This window comes from Pinus tabuliformis, chromosome 6 (genome assembly GCF_031772625.1).
Source record: "Pinus tabuliformis cultivar Carrire ecotype Pingquan chromosome 6, CPIR1, whole genome shotgun sequence".
Lineage (NCBI taxonomy): Eukaryota > Viridiplantae > Streptophyta > Pinopsida > Pinales > Pinaceae > Pinus > Pinus tabuliformis.
In genome coordinates this window covers 1614691839-1614715990 of record NC_142292.1, presented here as the reverse complement: position 1 = coordinate 1614715990, position 24152 = coordinate 1614691839, and the positions used below count along the sequence as shown (strand labels likewise).

The following is a 24152-nucleotide window of genomic DNA, read 5'->3' as shown; positions in this document are numbered from 1 at the left end:
TGAAACCCATGCAGCAAGGTATACAAAAATAATTTTGTTCTCTTTATTACATCCTTTATAAAGATCAAGTCATTATGAAGACCGAACCTAGTTACATTCTACAACACTCCCTCTTAACTAGGGAGGTATTCATAATGGTACTTGGTCATTCTCAATCTGAAGAATTTCTCATAAGAAGAATCGGATTGGTAACCCATCTGTATAGCATCATAGTAACCAACATTGTTTCCACAGCAAGGCCTTCACTGACAGCACTATCTCTCATCAGATCAGATATGCCCAAGTTCCCTCTAATCAAGAACCTGCCCAAGCTCCTTTTAATTAGGAACTTCTCAGAGCTCCCTCTAAGCTAGGGACTCTTCTATACATCAACAACTTCTTCTTTGTGTGTCCTTCAACTGCTTGATCAACTTCTCTTCTTGATGTCATGAAATTTAGTTGTGCTTCCTCCTCGTAGGGCAACAGCCATTGATCACTTTCCTCCTTAGTTTGTCATGTCCTTCCTTTATTCATCGAAAGTGGCCTTCTTCATATCTGGAACCTTCGTTATATGACTACTTTCTCATCATGCTTCTTCCATCCATCACACGAATGCTAATTGTACTTGTACTTACAACTCTTGTTTAAGTAGCCCTGCATTATCCAGATATTATTCAATAGATCAAAACATCATATTAAATTAAATCATACCTTACGAGATGGCTCTTCATCATGACATCTTCTTGTAGGTATCAACATCCTGCACACATATTGACACACATCTCCCAAAGATATCCATTGTCAAGGGTCTCATCCTTTTCAGACTTTCATCAAAGTCTTCATATCTTTCCAGGAGATTTCCTAGTCAAATCTTCTTAGTGTTTTGGATGTTGATTGCCTTCATCATGGTTGCATATCCCACGATCTCTTTCTTCCTCACACATTCCATTCCCAGTAGCTTTCAATCAGAGTTTCTTTATTGTAGTCAATCACCTCATACTTCATATGAGGACATATTATGTTGATTTCATCTAGTGTGACTTATGCCTTCCTGCATCCTTTCAGAGGAGGAGATCATTTTTCTTTTGATCATGCTTCTTAAGATAAAAGCAATGATCCATGTTACCTGCAACCATATGACATGATATTATAATATTAAACTCAAGCATACATACCTTATTTTACCTTCAAGTCATCGAGGCTTCTTCCAGCAGCTTCCTTGATTGAAAAGTTCTTCAATCCCTTGATATGCTTCAAGTCATCACATCATCATCTCATGGATTCCATAAGTTGGAGTTCTTGTTGAAACACTTACTTCCTCTCTAGATTAGTGAACCCTACGATGAGGATTCCATTAGAGAATTTTGAGGATCTTGTATATCCCCAACTGGTAGATGTTTCCTTTTTGACTTGATGTATGATGTGCCTTGTCCTAGATGACTTCTTCCTTTCCTTCAATGTCCACCGAGGTTCCCAAGATCTATATCCTTCATGTTTTGTCTAGATAACTGGATTCGTCCTATAGGCCCCACGAATCCCGAATCCAGCATGTCCGACGCGATTCTGCCCTGATTCGTGTCCAAAAACCATGACACGTCGTGTCCTTTCCTGACTCGTCGAATCCGAGGTCGTGTCACAATTTTGGCAGCGTGTCCTGTTTTCCAGGACTCGTTAGGCGGCAAAAGTGACCTGCACGGGTATGAAAAGGCCGCATTTGGTCATTACAGCCACGCATATTTTCATTTGGCAAGCGTTTTGGCAGCTTAATGATCAAGTCTAGGCCCTAGTATTGATATGCTATTCATGGTAATGTTAAATTTTTAACATTACCATGAAATGACTCAGGATGTTTGAGAGTGGTTCCAACTTCCGGCCTCATTGGATTTCATATGGAGAAAGTAGAATTTTAGATTTCATTCAAAATCCAGCAGACTTGTCAGTTTTTTAGGATTTTAGGATTGGGGGATTGCAATGTTTCCATTGAATTTTGTCATGTATTAGGGTATGGAACTCGTATTTAATCAAGAGCACCAATCCCTCTATGTACCTTGATGTTAGTGACATTGGTTGTCGAACTCCTGTATCATGACCCTCCTAAAAATGTACGCATCACTCAAACAAAATCTTGACTTGACATGTTATGCTTGTTCTATCTTATGTTAATGCTTAAAGGGTGATATTAATGACAAAGATCCCTATACATATACAGAGGTAATGACAAAGATACCTCAGGATATTAATGCTTAGAGGGTGATATTAATGACAAAGATCCTGATTTTCCAACAAGACTAAAAAATTAGACATTTCTTGTGGTGGCAAGAGGGCCAAGCATAAGAAATAGATAATAGATTGACATGTATTTGAATTTTGTATGTACTATGCATGCTAATAGCTATAGATGAAGATCTATATTTGAAATCAATAAATTTGTATCATTAATTAAAATTTGTGTAAGAAATATCTAATTTCTAATATATATATATATATATATATATATATATATATAACGAATCCTACGTGTCCTGTTCCGGGGGGTCAACGTGTCTGAATCCGACACCATGAATCTCGAATCCTACATGTCCCGAATCCCCGTGTCAGGTGACTTAGTGTTTTGTCTATCATGGATTTTTGTCCTTCATGATTCCCATGGTGATGTCACGAGCCCTTGCTTCTATTGGTTCCATGATGCTACGATGCATCTTATCATCATTGTCATATCTTATAGAAGCTTATGATAGGACCCTTTTGTGAGGGATATTATCCCAATCATAGAGATCTGTTACTCCCTCTTTCCTTGGCCCTTTTCTTTAGCTTCCTCCATTTATCTAGTGATATGAGCTTCCATAATTTTAGCTATACCTATTCTGCCTTGTTTGAGGATCAAACTTCCCTTTTATTTCTGCACATGATTTAGTCCTTTACCCTTCAATACTTTTGTCATCCACTTGTCTTTCTCTATTTAGCATAGAGACCATAAGTTGTCGAATGAGGTAACCTTCTTATCCCATGGATATTTGTTACCTTGATTATTTGTTAGTGCATTATGGTTATCTTCCTTTCTAGGTCTTGTAGATGGAAGATATCCTACATCCTTTGATACCCTTTACTTTCATGTAGATCAGATTTCATGTGACCTTCTTCATTGCATCTTTAGAGAATGAGTTTATCATCTACATCACTTTGATGTCTCCAATATTTCTATGTGAGGGGATCTCTCATAAGTATCCCTTTCCATAAATTCAGAGGAGACATATTGATATGTTTAATGACTTCAGCTTCTTAGAGGACTATGACTATCCTCCTTCATGCAAGGAATCTTGATAACCCATCCAATTCATTGATGTCCTTGCAATCATGAAGTCATTTTAACCAAACTTGAATATAGAATGAAAAGATACTTACTTGTCATGTGAAGATGAAATGTTCACCTTGATGCTTTCTTGAATGATCTCCTTCAACGAGATTCTTTCTTGAGCTGCCTGGTACAATTGAGTTCCAAGACTTTTCTTGAGACTTCCTTGCCTTGTTTAGCACCAAGCACTACTTCTTTTATAAAATGTTGAGATTACTTGATTCCTTGTGAGGGTATGAAATCGAAATCAAGAATTTTAGAGCACTGTCATGATGCCCATCCGAGATGTGGCATTGTGTTATTCTGCTGAAGTGTTATTGTTGTAATGTATGATGTGATTGTATGTCCTTGTAACCTTGTTGTAGTGCTCCTTGCTGGAGTAGAACCTTGCTTGAGTTGACTAGCATGAGCAAAGATTTTTGAGGCCTTTGAGCATTGTTCAATACCAAGCATCGAAACTGCTTCAGACTTAAGTTATTGATATCTCTGTGGTATGACATAGATTGTAATGACACCCAATTTGGGGCTAGCACTGAAACTGTGAGAGGTACTTCTTTTGACTGTGATCCGAATTCTGAGCAATGGTATTGGGACTTCACTTTATCTGAGATTACTTGATCTTGAATTGTCTTGTTGTTGTATACTGCTTGTTGAAGACTGATCTTTCAATTCCTTCAACTTGTTTTGATGCCCTTCTTGAATCTGATCCTTAAGTGTCTCTTTTTGCTGCCCTTTCCTTGACTTTAGCACCTTAGCTCTGATACCATGTTGAAGAATCTAGGGCACTTATAGTTAATGTGATTCTTCTTAGCTTGATAACTATTTGTGAGGAGTTTTAACTTTTCTTCTTAGCATAGTCTTCACTTGTTATTATTAGAATGTGTCTTCTTAGTTCATCAAATAGCTACCAAAACAAAAGAGACAAGAACACACGATGTTGGCTTTCTGCCAGGGCCAAAACCTCTCCTTCTTGGAGAGGAAAACCCATTCAAAATTCTTCTTATAGAGATTCCAATTGACGAATACCAAGACCATGACCCTTGACCTATCAGGCCACTCCAAGACCAAGACACCAATCCTCTTCTTACTACTGAGATCATCATCATCATTACTGCTTCACCGAGATCATCATTGCTGCACCATGACTGCTCCTTGAGATCACCACTAAGATTATCTTTGCACCTTCATCGAGATCATAACCTTCAAGAACAAGATCATGACTATGATAGGATCATGACTCTTAATATAAGTCGAGATAAAGTGTGTCACTATGAGATCCTTCCATCATCATTAGGTTGAGACTGTGATCATCCTTGTCACTGCCGTCACTGCTCCTTCTCATTATGCCAAGACTATAATAGTTGAAACCGTGATTGTCTTTGTCACTGTCATCACTGCTCCTTCTCATTATGCCGAGACTATCATATCCATCCAAAAACTTATAGTCTCCTCCTTCAACTGTAACACTGCAATATAGTCTTCATCCAAGATTTCTGTTCCATTACTTGTCTGAGATATCACTGAGATTATTAGCAAAATTTCAGATATATCCGAAGTAGCAGAGGTTTATGCGAAGTTCTGAAACCCTGTAATCTTATCCGAAAATCTCAGATGTATCTGAGTTCTGTCTCTGCTTCTGCGCAGACCCTAATGGGGTATATATAGTGGTTCTGTCTCCATAAATAAGCCAACTTGTATTGCTGAACCGATGTGTCTATTATTTGAGTCGACATGGCTGCCTTTTAATTCAATTTCCAAGCCGACATGACAGAGAGGATGGTGCTTGTCATTTGGAGGGCTACTTGACATTGTTTATGACACACATATATTTTTCTTATGCTCAAGAAGAGCTGCTTCATACATGACTTGACTCTTTGACATATCAATAAATCCTAAGGTTCTCAATGGGAGCCACTGATAACCTCTTGCTTATGAAACCCATGCAGCAAGGTATACAAAAATAATTTTGTTCTCTTTATTACATCCTTTACAAAGATCATGTCATTATGAAGACCGAACCTAGTTACATTCTACAACAGACTGCACCCTCTCTCACCCAAATTTTCATCCCACATGCTCGCAGCCAATCCTATAGAATGTTTAAAAGAAAACAAAAGAAATTCCACACCAAAACTTGCTCAATTCGTATTGCATATGTACACATATTTATAGTACAAAATTTGTCACAAAGTTCGATAACTGAGGATAAGAATTATTGTCCAACCAAGAAGAGCCCAAAGCAAAATTGGATTTCCACATCTAAATTTGTGACCCTCTAAAGTTGACCTTACCTTAACATTTTCGCAGTGTGGGGCACCCAGCTAAAAATAGGCATTACATCTGTAACAAGTACTAGCAAGCAACAAGTATGACGCATATGTTAGAAAGGGGATATCATATGACCACTCTTTGGCTCCTAGATGAGACAATCTGATGTACACACGTATTAATCTATTATGTAACATATGTTGCATTTATAATATAATTAAAAAAAAAAAAAAAACAAAGCACGATCCTGTAATCTAAGGCTATAAAAGTAGCAAATACATTTGTTTCAAATCGGTTGTCCACGTTCTCTCATCATGACAAGTGTTCTAGCATATCTAGTGTGTTCTTGCACTTTCTACATATATTTCACAAACTAGCAATTAAAAAATCAAGTAGAAAAAGAAATTGTGATTCTTTATTCAAGGAAAGTATTAATCCATCTTGGCGGTTGTTCAACTTTTTTCCCTATCACATAGAGGACTCTTCACATTAGGGGCCACTTTAGGATTGCATGGGACTACACACAATTCTTGAAAAAGAGAAAGGGAAGAGTCAATGCATGTCCACAAACCCTCATTTGTACTTGTTAATCCAAACCTTAGCAAGTATATTGTGTTACCAATATTTTATTTCCAATGCCTCTATGTAGGATTTTTGCATTACGTTTTGTTTCTACATTATTATTTCATTAAAAAGGATATATAACCATTATACCTTGTTTTGTAGCCATCACTCTAGGAATATTTTAAACATAAATAACTAATTACAGATAACGGGTGCCTTAACTAAACCTTCCAATGATCAAATAACATCTACTAAGCATACTGACATTCTCTTAGAGTCAAAATATATTATTTCACCCAAATAAGCTTTATGTTTCATACATTTCTATAAAAAACATCTATATACATGTTTCTATCGCCATCCTATGAAATGATATTTTGAGTATAGCATAAAACCTATATGCATGATAATGTCCTAAGCTAGTACTTTGGAAAAAAATTTGACTTTATATAGTCTTACTTCCAACTAGGAATATCCTAAATATTCATATAAGGTTCTAGTTTGAGTATAGCATAAAACCTATATGCATGATAATGTCCTAAGCTAGTACTTTGGAAGAAATTTTGACTTTATATAGTCTTACTTCTAACTAGGAATATCCTAAATATTCATATAAGGTTCTAGGCAAACTGATTGCTAAGTAATTCCCAAACGCAATTCATATTCCAAACTCAATAAAGGTAAAATTTATATGCATTTCAATTGTGTATTGAAATACAAGAAGTTTACACCCTAAACTCTTATCTCATTCATATTTGATAATTCTATAAGCATATCAACTCTTACAAAATCGATGGAAACCCTCTATAACATTTCACCTTTACACATTAGTATGAGACATCATAATACATTTTATTGAGCATTAGTTAAACTAAGAAAAAATAAATTGGACTCATACAGCAATTAAAATTTAATTTTTTGGGAAAAAGGAATACAAAATAAGAAATGCCTACCATTGCAAATTGAAGGTTATTGATCCACTTGCAGTGCGTTACCTTCGCACACTATACGTGTTTCCTGTTTTCAATTCAATTACAACCAAGTTAATAAACAGTCCCATTAGCAACACCTACAGTGCATAACTCTTATGCTATCATAAATAACCAAATGACAAAATGATGCACTGTCATCATTAAATAGAATTCAACTTGTTTGGTTAAATGATGATACCGACCTTTACTAAGTAGAATCAACGACTCAATACTTCAACTATAAACTAAAGACATATATTTGCAAAACAGGTAGTCGTAACATGTGAAACCTTAACGCACAGAAAACTTAATCTAAGGAATCATAATATCTACACTAAGCAAGGTTCATGACACTATATGATCATCGTTGCTCTAAAAGAACAATTGAGAACCATACAATAATCGCTACTTAGTGTTTGCATTGTAACCAAGCGTAGGGGATCAACTAAGGCATACAAAATCAATGGGTTGACTTCTACAATGATTGCTACCATACGAAATAACTGGATCCAAAGCCAAATAACTAGTCCAATTAACTAAAGATAACCATAAAATGTTATAGCACAAAAGAAAAGAAGAATCCCTTCAAGGAAGCGGAAATTTTTCAATTGGACTATAGCACCACTTAAACACGATCAGATGCTCTGAGGATTCATGGACCCATTATGCTAGTAAATAGAGAAATGGCATGTTCAAGACACTACGTAACTCCTTTGATAGAGTTAACACGGAACTTAAGAACAAAAACAGCAGGTCCAAAGTTGCTCCCTTTATTGATGCCTACACCAAGTTATCCTTGCAAATGCTATATAATAAGGTCACCCTTAAGGTCAAAGTTCCTCCAAATTTAATATATATAAAGGAATAGAAGAGTGACCTAATATGAACAATAATTTCTAAGAGTAACTTGACATATACAACAACACCAACTTTCAGAAGTGCATGCCATCTAAGTGCTTTTGATTACTATATCTACGAGCTCTCCTCCCTTGATGTTCATTCTACCTAAAACATGAGATTACATGTTTACTCACTTGTTCATATGAGGTTATTCCTTTAACCACGTCGACTTATTACACATCTATCACTCTAAGTTGGTTTAAGAATGTTGATTTGGGGTAGCATCGGATGTGCTCTAGCCACGAAAATTGGTGGAGAGGCTAAGGCGCATGAGATCGCCAATACCCAGAAAGGGTTTGGCCAAATTCTAAACAGTTTGGAAGATATTAAAATAATTAATATTTTTAATGGAGTCCCTAAGTCTAAACTTAGGGAAAATAAAATATTAATGTGAATTAATATAAAACTATGTTAAAATGGTCCAAAAGTCATGGATCCAGCCAGATCAAAACTTAGCCGTTGATTAGGGACTTAATCTCAGCCGTTGATTTGTCAACGAGAAAAGTATAAGAGGCAGCTTGAGGGTCACTTGGAGAACATACCAAGAGATCAAGATTTCGACTTTCTGGGGCTGGGTTCGCTAAGAAAGTTGAGAGAGTGATCAAAGTTGCAGCTGAGGGGTAGTGAATACAGAAGCAGAGAGGCAAAGATAGCACCGGGAGGATCAGCGCAGTAGCCGGAGAGAGGGACGCAGAAGCAGCCAAGGGTTCACACAGAGCTAGCCAGGGCTCACGCAGAGTCAGCCAAGAGCAGTGCCTCAAAGGGCCAACGTGGGTGACGCAGTGCCTCCAGAGGTTGACGCATGCCAATCCGGAGTGACGTTGGGCTAACGCTGGGCCAAAGAGAGGCTGACGCAGTCCCTAGAGGCTCACGTTGGCATTTTGTGGGGCAGATTGGAGCTGTGGAGCTGCCGGAGTGCTTATCCAGGTTTTCAGCCAGAATATCTGCTTCCGAGTAGAGAGGTACTACTGCCGATATTTTTCTCTGTTGGGCGAGCCAGATTTGGAACCCATATTATATTCTGAAACTGCTTAATAAATCAAACCCTCAAATAGTTGCACCGGTTTTCCCGCATTGGGATTTTCCAGAGACATTAGTCCAAAAACAACAGTGTCACTTGTGTGCTTGTTTCTATTTCCTTCAGTTGATGATCTGTAATGTGTTGAGCATGTACTTGTATTTATTTCCAGTATTTACATGGTAAATAACTTGTTAATTAACAAAACAAGTAGGTAGGAATAAATCAGTAAAGTACATGAAGGGTTTCTAACATGTCAGACTTAGAAATTCCAACATGGTATCAGAGCGTGGTTGCAGATCACAGGAGAATTGAGGACATCAGCCGAGCAAAGCAGTAACAGCAGAAAACAATTGTCCCGAGTGACAGAAGTTGTTCCTAACAGAGTAGCAACAAGGAAGGGGTGACGCAGTGCCTGTGTCGTCAAGATTGGGCCAAAAAGAGGTTGCGCAAAGGCTGAGGGAGGCAAAGACAGGCTCATGTAGAGCCACGCAGAGGCCAGGAGGGCTAACGCAGTTGGCTGAGTAAGCTGATTTGCTGGTGCCGGGATTGCGCAGAGGCTGAGGGAGGCAAAGACAAGCTCACGTAGAGCCACGCAGAGGCCAGGAGGGCTGACGCAGTTGGCTGAGTAAGCTGATTTGCTGGTGTCGGGATTGCGCAGAGCCTAGGAGCTCTAACCTTCAGTTTGTTGGGTTTAGGAGGTTGTGGATAAGTTGCGGAGTGGCGCTGGTGGGGTATTGTAGTCAGAACAGTACCTAACAAGGCAAGGCGGAGGAGGGAGTTGCTACCAAGGGTTTCTAGCCAAGAAATCCAGGTTAGTGGTGCAGCTGCACAAACGATCAGAGTGGGGGCATCTCAACATTGGCAAAAGGGTTTCCAGGATGGAAATTGAGGCTCAGAGAGAGTCACACCGAGAACTTCCAAGAGGGAACTAGAGGAGCAGCAAAATGGCACTACACGGAGTAAGAGACCAGGATAGACTGGACGGAGCCTCAAACTTCGTAGTCTGGAAGGCCAGAATCTTATCCGTACTAGACAGGAATCGTTTCAAGCACTTCGCCTTAAGGACGATATCTATCCCAGTTGACTCGGATGATAACAACAGGTACGAGGATGCAATGGTGAGGGGTAAGAGTATCATCCTTGACGGGGTAAAGGATCATATACTACCACATATTGTCGAGAAGAACACGCCATAGGAGATGTGGGAGGCCCTGACCAAGTTGTATCAACATACTTCCGAGAAGAGGAAGATGCTACTAGAAAATCAGCTGTGATCATACCAGATGGAGAAGGGAGAACAGATTGACCCATTCCTCAATTGATCGAAGGAGATCTGGGATCAGCTAACTTCCATAGGGGCAACGCCAGATCCAAAAATTATGGTGAGAACAGCCCTGAACGCAGTCTCAGAAGACTGAGAGGTGTTTGTCCAGAGCATACTGGGCAAGGTGACCCTTCCAGATTGGGAGGAAATGTGGGCTGCTCTTCGCCAAGAAGAGATCAGAAGGTTGAGCAAGGCGGGAAGCAGCGGCAAGGGGATCAGAATCAAGGAGGAGGAGGAGGATGCTGCCCTAGCATCTGAGGGAAAGCAGGAGAAACAGAAGAAGAAGGACCTCTCCAAGGTCAAATGCTTCCACTGTGGGGAGTTGGGTCATTATGCGACCCAGTGTCCAAGGAAGAAGAGTAAGGGAGAGGCCTCCGAGACCAAGCAACGCCAACAAGGGCAGAGAAGGAAGTGGAGACAGACGATGATTGTGCCATGAGTGCACACACACCACTTGAGCGGAAGTGGGGAGACATCGAGTTGTAGTCAGGCGGACTACAGGCAATGAGGGGCAGGATCCTCGAGGTACCCAGCCTCTTGGATTATACCTTGCTACGGGAGCCCCGAAGAGGAGTAGCAGTACTGGCAATGTCAGTAGAGACGGATGCGGATGGAGCAACAGAGGGAGCTACAGTGCAGGATTCCCGAGACAGCACGAGGCTAGCAGGCTGCAACAGTGCGAGAGGCACGGGAGTGTTGCACCAGTGCAGGATGGCACAGAGAGGTGTGCAACGGTGCGAGATGCAGGGAGTTGTTGCAGCAGCGCAGAGGTCAGAAAGGGAGCACTTGTCAGCGACAGAGGGAGTTTCAGCATCGAGGGTGTCTCTAGCCTGACAAAGATGTCAGAGTTGGGAGATCAGTTACTTACTTCTCAATAACTGAGTTGCAGTGCAGTAGTTAGCAATGGTAGTGCTATGGGCAGCACGATGCAGCATAATGAGAGGGGTTGTAGTGCAGATGCAGCAGTGGCAATGGCAGGGCCATGAGCAGCAACACGGATGCATGGGGAGTTGTAGTACGGATGCAGCAGTGGCAGTGGCAAGGCCATGGGTAGCAATACAAGATGCAGCAGTGCAGATGATAGGCAACAGGCTTGGCATCAGCACAGGGACCGATGCCGGATGATCAGGGTCACACTCAATGAGGAGTATTACTAGAGCACAGTCCTCGCTAAGAGGGAGTGTTGATTTGAGGTAGCATCGGATGTGCTCTAGCCACGAAAATTGGTGGAGAGGCTAAGGCACATGAGATCTCCAATACCCAGAAAGGGTTTGGGCAAATTCTAAACAGTTTGGGAGATATTAAAATAATTAATATTTTTAATGGAGTCCCTAAGTCTAAACTTAGGGAAAATAAAATATTAATGTGAATTAATATAAAACTGTGTTAAAATGGTCCAAAAGTCATGGATCAAGCCAGATCTAATCTTAGTCGTTGATTAGGGACTTAATCTCAGCCGTTGATTTGTCAACGAGAAAAGTATAAGAGGAGGCTTGAGGGTCACTTGGAGAACACACCAAGAGATCAAGATTTCGACTTTTCGGGGTTGGGTTTGCTGAGAAAGTTGAGAGAGTGATCAGAGCTGCAGCTGAGGGGCAGTGAATACAAAAGCAAAGAGGCAGAGATAGCACCGAGAGGATCGGCATAGTAGCCGGAGAGAGGGATGCAGAAGCAGCCAAGGGTTCACGCAGAGCCAGCCAAGGTTCACGCAGAGCCAACCAGGAGCTGCACAGTGCCTAAGAGGGCCAGCGTGGGTGACGCAAAGGACCAGAGGACTGACGCAGTGCCTCAGAGGGCCAGTGTGGGTGACGCAGAGGGCCAGAGCACTGACAGAGTGCCTCTAGAGGCTGACGCATGCCAAGCTAGAGTGACGATGGGCTAACGCTGGGCCAGAGAGAGGCTGACGCAGTCCCTAGAGGCTGATGCTGGGGTTTCGTGGGGCAGATTAGAGTTGTGGAGCTGTCGGAGTGTTTATCCGGGGTTTCAGCCAGAATATTTGCTTCCGAGTAGAGAGGTACTACTGCCGAGATTTTTCTCTGTTGGGTGAGCCAGATTTGGCACCCAGATTGTATTTTGAAACTGCTTAATAAATCAAACCCTCAGATCGCTACATCGGTTTTCCCGCATTGGGTTTTTCCGGGGACATTAGTCCAAAAACAACGGTGTCACTTGTGTGCTTGTTTCTATTTCCTTCAGTTGATCTGTAATGTGTTGAGCATGTACTTGTATTTATTTCCAGTATTTACATGGTAAATAACTTGTTAATTAACAGAACAAGTAGGTAGGAATAAATCAGTAAAGTACATGAAGGGTTTCTAATGTGTCAGACTTAGAAATTCCAGCGAAGAATTTAAGTTTACTTAACAATTGCAGCGCACCAACCAAATATCCCATGGCCAACATGGTTATGTGGCCTCAAGTATTAACGATCCATATGATGTCTTTGATCTCCAAGGATATAAATAATGATGACAAAGCTAATGAATGAATATGAAAAGAAAGGTGTTGGAAGAAAAAAGCAAAGAGATATATGAGACAAGGCATCAACAAAATATCCACTGAAAACATATAGCCATCATTAAAAAAGTTGGTTACACACATGACTCCAATACGACTTAAACACACAAGGAAAGGATGGATGGGATCACTCTAGTAGGGCATTGATTAGAAGAGGTAGCAGATCAATAAGAAGGGGTGTAGAGGATTATCTTCCCTGACAAAGAGAGACAAAATATCTCATCCCCATGGCTCTCTTTATATTAACGAAGGTTAGAATTATTTTTTCAACAAAGCAATGAGCCAATATAGAATCTTTTTTAAGGGGTTTGAGGGGTTGAGAATCAAACCCTATGGGAGAAATTGCTACAATGCTTTATAATCGATGGAAGGCAAAGAAAGCAAAAGAGAGATAGAAGCAAACCAATTAGGAGGAGACTCAACAAAGAAGGTGCTAACCTTCAATGTAAGAGGTGGACTACAAATGTGGATGAAGAAATTTAGCAATGGATAAAGCTTATATAACATGCTTACTAGTGTTTCCAAGAGACTCTAGTTTTAAGGAGGGAGGCTTCAATCATACCTTTCCTCAAGACCCAAAAACACTCTAATATGTGTAACATTAAATGTAACATAAATTTGGCACTCTATGGGATTTCAGTTTGAAGTAATTAATATTTGAGGCCACACAAAGTCAATAAGAACGATCTTGTTATTATCTTAATATTTCGTTTATAGTTGAGATGACCAAACCTTTTATATAAAAATGCACATCAAGTCCCACGTGATACAAGGATGTAAAACAAGTGATCACTTGTTCCTGATATTTGTCTTGATCTTCTTTGCAATCTTGTCCTTCAATATTTTCATATAAGTTGATACCAAAGCCTGATGATCAACCCTACTATAGAATTATTCCCCCCTAACTTTTCGCATTAACTGCACTCAAAATCAAACAATGTCAAATATCCAAATTTTGGTTTTCTTTCAGCCTCACCACCCACCAAGAGTCCTCCTTCGTGATTATCAACATCAAGACTACCCTCAAATGATGATCATTTTGCTTCAAGAACACAATGTTTTCACACCTTGCACAAGTTCTTATAGGACCCATAAAAACAACCTCGTGTTGAACAAAACAAAAAAAAATGAAAACGAAGTGGAAATAGCCCATGAAGATAATTCATCTTTAAATGCAACCTACTAACACACCCCCATCATAGAAACCCTAACATGATCCACCTCTTGGCCCAAAATCATGGGTGTTGAAAAAGTAGAGCTAATAATTCCAGCAACATCTAGTTATTAACGTTGTGATGGCATTTCACGGGTTGGGAGGAACGGGAGGGGCTATCTTTCGCTCAAGTGATCAAAGAGAGCTTCAATTCACCTACGGATTGGGAATTTCTACCAATAACCAAGTTAAATATTTGGCCCTATGGCAGGTGCTGGAATTAGCGATTACTGGAAGAATATGGCGGTTGATGGTTTTTTGGACTCAATTAAACAAGTGGAGAAAACCAAAGAAAATTGTAGCCCCCCATCTCCTCCATCTTACAAAGGCTATATCTGTTAAAGGAAATGTAACTAGTTTCAGTCTTCATAAATGTACTTTTAATATTTGTATTTATTCAAGAAAATAAATATTATTTTTATAATATATGTCAATGAGTTTCTTGCTCATTCAAGTAGGAAGCCACCCCAAGCATATATGCCAAGAAGGAAGCCACCCCACTAAGTGAAATATGGTCTCTATGCAAGATAGAGGAAACAAGACTTAAAGCAAAGGAAGATGTGGGATCAAAGGACCAAGCATTTGCTACCAAGGCCAAGAGAAGGGAAAAATTTGGCAAATTTGGTCCACGAAGAACAAACAACAAAGATATGTCCAAAATCCAATGCTATGGAAGCCAAGAATATGGACACTACAAAAGGAATTGTCCTAAATTGAAGAAGGACAACAACAAAAAAGGGAAGAATCTCACATGACTCAAGAGGTGAAAGAAGAAGAAAAGAAGCAAAAGAAGGAAGATCCTCCGGATCTCTACTATGAGTAAGTCTACTTCTTTACTTAAAGTTATCTTTCAAAGTTTTGAGTAGTATAGGAGCATGTAGGAATAGAATAAAATTGCATGGCTAGAAACATCTAGAATCTAGAAGCATGATGTGCATAGAGTTCTAAATACTCATGTAGAAAGAGCATTTATAAATAGAACAAAATGCATGGTAAGAAATATCTTCTAGAATATAGGAGCATGGTAGATATAGCTCAAGATATTCAGGTAGAAAGAGCATACCTAGAATAGGAAATCATCCACAATGAAAGAAAATTGATCGTGATTAAGAATCTTGGAAGACCTCCATCACCAAAAAGAAAGAAACATTTGCAGGGTAAGGGTTTTTAAGATCCTATAAAGGAATCTTCAAAAGAAGATTCATAAACAAAGGCAGATATCTCATTGGGAATCCCATTCATGGGATTCAAGAAAAGGATAATATACAGGCAAGCTAACATGAAGCAAGAAGAGCCACACCAAGGAGAACCAAATGAAGATGATCAAAGGAGAATCAAGATGAGGCATGTATGCATCAAAGTTTAGTCATGTTATTATATGTATATTATTGAGTCAGGGGAATAGTTCTATGACATGATCAAGTAGGAAAGAATCTCTTTCACCAATAACATGCTCAAAGGCATGTACTACAATGCAATGAAGGTCAACAAAAGGAAATACTCACATAAGGAGTATAAGATTGCTTACTAAAAAGCAAGTGAAGAAGGAATGTTGACTAGTCCTAAAAGCAAGCAATGAAGAAGTGCTCCCACAAGGAGCATAAGGTGATTGATCAATTTATCCATGAATGTTGAAATTGGAAACTAGGGCCAAACTCCATGCGGGTCATCTTATTTATGGCAGCTGATAATTTTCTTGGATTCCTCTCTCCAAGAGGTGTAGGATTGATCTAAAGATCATCCGATTCCGGCATGTATTTATGGAGATATGAATTTATTCATATTATTGACAATTTGTCAAGGTCGGCCAACAAGCAAATTACCCCAACGTATCCTCAACGTTGCATAAATAGCGGTGACCTCAAGTCATTTGTTACACACATCTCTCATGATCTCTCTCCACTCGTTTGGGTTTGGTGGCAAGAGAGGTCAAGTGGGAGACCTAGCTGCAGTTGAAGAAGGTGCCCTAGCCGCTGTCCTAAAGGAGATCAAGCCACAATCATGGAGGAGACTTATACGCAGTCTAAGGGAAGGATCTAGCCGCAGTCATCTAAGGATCTAGCAGCAGTCATCTAAAGATCTAGCCGCAGTCATAATGAAGCCTAGCCGTAGTCATGAAGCCCTAGACGTAGTCAATGAAGCCTAGCCGCAGTCATGCCTTGTGAGGAGGTTTGGCCACAGTTAAAAAGGAGACCTGTAGCTATCAAGAGAAGCACCAATACGCAGTATGAAGAAGCCCTTAATCTGTTGTCCCAAGGGAAGGATCTAGCCGCAGTCATCTAAGGATCTAGCCGCAGTCATCTAAGGACCTAGCGGCTGTCATAATGAAGCCTAGCCGCAGTCATGAAGCCTTAGCCACAGTCATGAAGCCCTAGACGCAGTCAATGAAGCCTAGCCGTAGTCATGTCTTGTGAGGAGGTTTGGCCGCAGTTAAAAAGGAGACCTGTAGCTATCAAGAGAAGCACCAATACGCAGTATGAAGAAGCCCTTAATCTACTGTCCAAAGGTGGCCCTAATCCGCTGACTAAAGGAGGCCTTAACTGCAGTTAAGAAAGGCCTAATATGCAATCAAGGGAGACATCTAATCCGCAGCCAAGGAGAGACCCTAACGCATCTAATTGAAACCTGTTGACAACGTGAAGAAGACTAGATGGACAGCGTGAGGAAGACTAGATGGACAGCGTGGAAATCTTTGTGTTGTAGCTAACAGCGTGGCAAATAAGGCAGCCTTAAGGCTTGAATTAAAGGGTTGTTAGCAAGGCTGGAAGTTACAATCATAAGGAGAAGCATTGCATTGGAGAAGTCTGCCTTCAAGCCAGCATAGGGAAGAATAGGTCATGTGTTCAGGTGCTGCTAAACGTAGATAGCTAGGCTGAGATCTTCAGGAGGAAAATGCTGCCATTTGAATATCATTTGGGCAGGCAGAAAGCTACAGCTAGCTATTGTGCTAGGCCACAGGCCATAGCACACAGCTAGAGGTTGAGTTAAGGGCTGTCAAGGGTGGACAACACCTTTAGAAGGCAGTGTAGCATGAGAGAAGGATCTTCAAGGTATACTACAGTCCTAAAAGGACTTGTCTCTTGACTGTGTGGTGGAACTACTGCTACAGGACTTGCCATAACCTATAATGCAGCAAACCTCAGTGCTAACATGTTGCAGCAAGGGCTACTAGATTGATGAACTCAAAGGATATGCTACAGCACTCTTAATGACTGATTGAAGATTGTCATGAGAATTCAGGGCTGCATCTTTGAACTGTCATCATTAGCAGAATGATGGACTTTCTACTATTGTCATAAAATCTCAGATTTGTATATTTGTACTATCTCTCTATCTGCTGAACTATTGAAGAATATAAGAAAAATTGATCAAGGGTTTCCCCACATTAGGGTTTGTCCCTGGCTCGTGCCACATCTTGTGTCCTCTTGAGGTGAAGACAAAGCCCAAGCAAGAGTGAAAGATCAATCACCGAAGACAGTTGAACAAGGTCAAAAGTTCAATGGTTCCTCATCCCTCTTCTCGGCTGAAGACAAGCTCCGTGAAAAGTCTGACTATCACGGATGGAAGATGTCTCTTGATCTAACATTGGAAGAACAAGAAGTGTTGGATTATGTGAAGGGTAAAATCCCTGAGCCTCCATCAAATGAGCGTCTGGTGGTCTACATCTCCGATCTAAACACCTCCAAGGAAATCTACAACAGATTGGTATGCATGTTCAAGTCTAGTGATGCAAATCAAATTTTGTTCCTCAAAAATAAGTTGAAGGATATTAAGAAGGGCAAAGTCGAGGATATTCAATCCTACTTCTTAAAGATCATTGAGATCAAGAATGATCTTCTATATTGGAGAAGTCATTTATGACAGGGAACTTACTATTACTACCCTTGGAGGGCTCCCACCCGAGTGGTATATATTTAGAACCACTATTCTCAACAATGATCGAAGGAATGACCGGTACAATGGCAAAGGAAAAAGGAATGCAGGACACCAAGGGAAATGTTCGACCCTCCAAGAAAGCCAGGAACTCCAGGTACGAAGAATCAAATGTTGTTTCTGATAAGCAAAAGGAGTATTATCTTATATCGGCCCTCTCTACTACCTCTCCTCCAGACACTTTTGGAAATTGGCTTATTGATAGTGGTGCTTCAAGGCACTTCACTAGATACAAGGAACCTCTCTCTAATTTGATAGAGAAGGAGACAAACTTGGAGATTATTCTTCGAGACGATGCCACCTATCCTGTAAAGGGTGCAAGGAATGTTACGCTTCAACTGGATCAGGGTAAATCGATTCATTTACAAGAAGTTCTTTATGTACCTGATCTCAAGAAGAACCTGGTGTCCATTTCGGCAATGGAAGACAAAGGTTACAAGGTGGCATTCATCAATGGAAAGGTATGTGCTTGGAAAAGGAATTTTAAAGATGCTTTTACTCTTGGGTTCAGGGTTGGCACTTTGAATCAAGTTGCAGGAAGTCCATTAGGGACCATGTCGTGTGACTCATCTAGTCAATGGCACCGAAGGTCCGCCCATCTTCATTGTAAGGCCCTACCTGATGTGAGACAGATGGTGACAGGGATGCCTGAGTTCAAAGAAGAGCATGAAGGTATATGTTTGGGATGTACCGAGGGAAAACTTACAAGTAATAGCAAGACCACAGATGTGGAACAACCCAAGGGGCTTGAGGTTCATGATCAGGAATCTCATATAAGTAGGATGAAGAAAGCTCTCTATAGTTTGAAGCAAGCACCTCGGACTTGGTATGAGAGGATCGATAGCTATCTGATGAAGTTGGGATTCACTAGGAGTGAAGTCGATCCGAACCTTTACTTTAAGGTTGAAGGTGATAGATCTCTCATACTAGTGCTTTATATGGATGACCTCTTTCTGATAGGTGCAGACCCTCTCATTTACAAACGTAAGAGGGAGTTGGATTCCGAATTTGGAATGGTGGATTGCAAGCCTGTGACTACCCCGATGGAGCTTAACTTTAAGAAGTTATGCGGTAGTGCTGTCGAACCTGAATTGGGAAATGCCTCTGAGTTTCGTCAGCTTATAGTAGCATTGATGTTCTTGGTGAACTCCCATCCAGATAAATGTTTTGCAGTTAGCATGTTGAGCCAACATACTCAAATTGGATTGGTGCCAAGAATCTTCTGAGACATCTTCGAGGCACAATCACTCATGGACTGAGATACATTGTCATAGTTGTGAAGGTGCATGGTTATTCTGATACTGATTGGGCAGGCAGTATGGTGGATCGCAAAACCACTTCTGAGTGTTGGTTCTCTTTGGGTTCTGGTTCGATATCCTAGATGAGCAGGAAGCAGAAGTCGGTTACTTTGAGTACCACTGAGGTTGGATTCATATCTGCGAGTATAGCCTCGTGTGAAGCTGACTGGTTGGAGAAGCCCTTCAATGAGCTGTTTGGACACGTGCTAGATACAACCGTGATCCTCTGCGACAACCAGAGTGGGATTCGATTGTTGGAGAATCTCGTATTTCATGATCACTCCAAAACATAGACATCAGGTACTACTTTATCCGGGATTTGGTACAACGAGGAGCAATAAGGCTCCATCACATTGGGAGTGATGTGCAGGTCGTCGACATTCTGACGAAGCCCCTGGGAAAGGTCAAATTCTTGACTTTCCGAGAACAACTAGGAGTCGTGGAGAGACCCTCTCCTGAGGGTCCTGTATGAGATAGACTTTGAGCTTTGGGAGCTTCGGGGGGCTTGGGGTACTTCCTGGAGCGATGAGAAAACATAGGGTGAGTGGTTCAGCCTTCCCCTAGTGGTTTGCTATGTAGGCAGGATGAGTGGTTCATCCTTCTCCTACTAAGACACAATCATAGGGTGAGTGGTCCAGCCTTCCCCTAGTGATTTGTTGTGTACAGGGTGAGTGGTTCAGCCTTCCCTTGGGATACCCCATGGCGACATGTAGGCAGGATGAGTGGTTCATCCTTCTCCTGCTGAGACATCCTACCCATGCAGTCTGGGACTCATGGGAAGTACCTCTCATTTGGCCAATGAGTAGGGAAATGAGGATAGGGACCATAGTACTACTGATGGACGCATCGTGTACTACCGTACTCCCTATGCTAGGATGATATTGATCTGGGATCAATTGGAACTAACTTCGGGTCAGTAAGAGTGGTATGAGACACTCTCTTTATTTGGAACTAATTTCGGATCAGTAAGAGTGTTATGAGACAATCTCTTTATTTGGAATTGATTTCGGATCAGTAAGAATGGTATGAGGCACTCTTTATTTGGAACTGATTTCGGATTAGTAAGAGTGGTATGAGGCACTCTCTTTATTTGGAACTGATTTCGAATCAGTGAGAGTGGTATGAGACACTCTCCTTTTGGGACTGACTTCGAGTCAGTGGAGAATGGTATGATACATTCTCGATCTCTTCTTCTTCTTCATAGTTCAGCAAAGCAGTGCAAAACAGTGCATTGATGGCAAAGATAGTACAGATTCGCAGATGGATTAACAGATGGAGTTCTCCCTAGTTGAGAGGGAGTGTTGAAATTGGAAACTAGGGCCAAACTCCATGTGGGTCATTTTATTTATGGTTGCTGATATTTTTCTTAGATTCCTCTCTCCGAGAGGTCTAGGATTGATCTAAAGATCATCCGATTCTAACATGTATATATGGAGATATGAATTTATTCATATTATTGACAATTTGTCAAGGTCGGCCAGCAAGCAAATTACCCCAACTTATCCTCAACGTTGCATTATAAATAGAGGTGACCTCAAGTCATTTGTTACATTACATCTCTCATGATCTCTCTCCACTCATTTGGGTTTGGTGGCAAGAGAGGTCAAGTGGGAGACCTAGCTGCAGTTGAAGAAGGTGCCCTAGCCGCTGTCTTAAAGGAGATCAAGCCACAGTCATGGAGGAGACTTATACGCAGTCCAAGGGAAGGATCTAGCCGCAATCATCTAAGGACCTAGCCACTGTCATAATGAAGCCTAGCCGCAGTCATGAAGCCCTAGACACAATCAATGAAGCCTAGGCACAGTCATGAAGCCCTAGACGCAGTCAATGAAGCCTAGCCGCAGTCATGTCTTGTGAGAAGGTTTGCCCGCAGTTAAAAAGGAGACTTGTAGCTGTCAAGAGGAGCACCAATACGCAGTATGAAGAAGCCCTTAATCTACTGTACAAAGGTGGCCCTAATCTGCTGACTAAAGAAGGCCTTAACTGTAGTTAAGAAGGCCTAATACGTAGTCAAGGGAAACATTTAATCCGCAGCCAAGGAGAGACCCTAACGCAGCTAATTGAAGCATGTTGACAGCGTGAGGAGGACTAGATGGATAGCGTGGAAATCTTTGTGTTTTGTAGGTGATAGTGTGGCAAATAAGGTAGCCTTAAGGCTTGAATTAAAGGGTTGTTAGCAAGGCTGGAAGCACAGTCATACGGAGAGGCATTGCATTGGAGAAGTTTGCCTTCAAGTCAGCATAGGGAAGAATAGGTCATGTGTTTGGGTGTTGTTAAGAGTAGACAACTAGGCTAAGATCTTCAAGAAGAAAATGTTGCCATCTGAATATCATTTGGGCAGGGAGAAAGCTACAGCTAGTTGTTGTGCTAGGCCACAGGCCATAGCACATAGCTAGAGGTTGAGTTAAGGGCTGTCAAGGGTCGACAACACCTTTAGAAGGCAGTGTAGCATGAGAGAAGGATCTTCAACCCAGTCCTAAAAGGACTTGTCTCTTGACTGTGTGGTGGAACTACTGCTACAGGACTTGCCATAACCTATAATGCAATGAACCTCAGTGCTAACATGTTGCAGCAAGGGCTACTAGATTGATAAACTCAAAGGATATGCTACTACACTCTTAATGATTGATTGAAGACCGTCATGAGAATTCAGGCTTGCATCTTTGAACTGTCATCATTAGCAGAATGATGAACTTTCTACTACTGTCATAAAATCTCATATTTGTATATTTGTACTATCTCTCTATCTGCTGAACTATTGAAGAATATAAGAAGAATTGATCAAGGGTTTCCCCACATTGGGGTTTTTCCCTAGCTGGTGCCACATCTTGTGTCCTCTTGTCTTGGCTTGTCTTCTACTATTTATGTTTATATTCTATCTGTATTTTACTATCATGCTGATGTGATTGCTAATATGGATATTGATATAGAGCTAATAAGAAAATTGAAGTAAATTGCTCTAAGCATAGAACATACCAAAATTTAACAATAAAGAAGCAAATGAAGAAAGAGATCAAACATGTGAAGAACACCATGATCACAAAGAATCACTATCTGACAAAAATCCATTAAAGACATCCCCAACAAAAGCACCATTTAATGTTAAAGCAATATCAAGATGAAGTCATGAAGGGCTATTAGATCAAAGCATGGGAACAAGCAAGTATCCATGTGAGGAATAGTCCGAAGCATAGACAAGATGACAAGGAATAACAAGATGACAAGAGAACCTGATATATGACAAGAAGGCCACTTTCCACGAAGGAAGCAATGACATGACTAACTAGGAAGGAAAGTGATCGATGGATGGTGCCCTACCAAGAAGAAGTTCAAACAAAGACTTCATGACATCAAAGGAAGGAAATCAAGCAGCTGAAGGATGCACGTAGAAGAAGTTGTTGACGAATGGACAAGTCCCTAGCTAAGAGGTAGTTATAACAAGTTCCGAATTACAAAGGAACTTGGACAAGTACCTTGTCAGAGGATACTTGGACATGTCTTCCTCAATTAAGAGGAAGTGAAAGACACAACATTATTGTCTTCACTTGGGAAGAAAGAATGGGAGGATTGAGTAATCATCTGGCATCCAACACTCTTTGAGGATGTGTAGGGCATCCAAGACAAGAGTAGGCAAGAGGACCGATATTCTTTGAGGGCTGGGAACCCAAGATAAAAATAGTCCTACAAGGTCATACTCAGTGAATTCCCGGGTAGGTATGTACCTTGAGAGACAATGACTAAGGTGTCTATAAGTCATTGGTCTCGCCAACATTGTGCTCTAATCTATTGAGAGATAGCGCTGTTAGTCAAGGCCTTGTTGTGGAAACAATGTTGGTTACTATGATGCTATAACAAATGGATTGCCATTCTGGTTTCTCTTATGTGAATTCTTCAAGATTGATAATAGTCAAACACCTTGTAATGTTGAATGAATAACCTCCTAGTTAAGAGGGACTGTTGAAGGAAATGTAACTAGGTTCGGTCTTCATAAATGTACTTTTGATATTTATATTTATTCAAGAAAAGAAATATTATTTTATAATATATTTCAATGAGTTTCTTGCTCATTGAAGTAGGTCTAGCACATGTTAAAGTGTTATAGGTGAGTCAAAGAGTCAAAAGAATGATGTTAAAGACCTTAAGGGATGTTACACCATGTATATTTATGTATGAGAGTCAAAGAATACACCTCAAAGCAAAGTCAAGCCTCCTCCTAGTAATGGCACCATTAAATGAAGTAAATTGAAGCAAAGAAGACAAGTCAGCCAGTGGCCTACAAGTAGGCCTAAAGGAGGGACAGTCCTCTATATATAGAGGTCGTCCAATCCTCCAATGTCCCATTCATCTACCTCTGAAATCAGCAAGTAAAGAAGCCGAGAAAAGGTGAGCAAAGGACAAAGAAGGAGCCTCCAAGTGCAGCGAAGAAGATAGAAGGGACAGCGAAGGTTTTGGGATTGTTCTAGGGCCAATACCAGTCACACATGCGAAGGAAAAAGAGGGCTGCCTGCGGTTATGACAGCAGCAACTTATAGTCAAGCATATCTCATTGTTTGGGCTTGAATCTAGGCCTACAAGGCCTCCTATCCAAGCGAAGAAGGAGGGTCCTCAAGCAAAGGAGAGAGGAACCATATTACATCAAGCAAACCTCCCACACGTGCAAGAATTAGGGCTGTAGAACAGTCCTACCAAGTCTGCATCTACACCTCAAGGAAGAGCTCATTTGGTCAAGGAGGAGGTAGGGATCATCACAAGGGAAGGGACTCATCACAAGTGTCTCTTCTAGAGCAAGTGCAACAAGGTACATCAATAGTT

General features: G+C 40.9%; 1 protein-coding gene across 3 annotated transcripts in view; it reads right to left on the bottom strand.

Moving 5' to 3' along the window:
* The window catches only part of LOC149265076 (vacuolar protein sorting-associated protein 52 A-like), a 354902-nt gene that overhangs the window by 297607 nt on the left and 33143 nt on the right, over positions 1-24152 (bottom strand). For all 3 annotated transcript variants that reach the window (XM_089429125.1, XM_089429130.1, XM_089429133.1), the window contains exon 2: positions 7117-7180. In XM_089429125.1, coding sequence (XP_089285251.1) covers positions 7117-7119 — 3 coding nt within the window. In that variant the 5' untranslated portion in view covers positions 7120-7180. The remainder of the gene's footprint in view (positions 1-7116; positions 7181-24152) is intronic.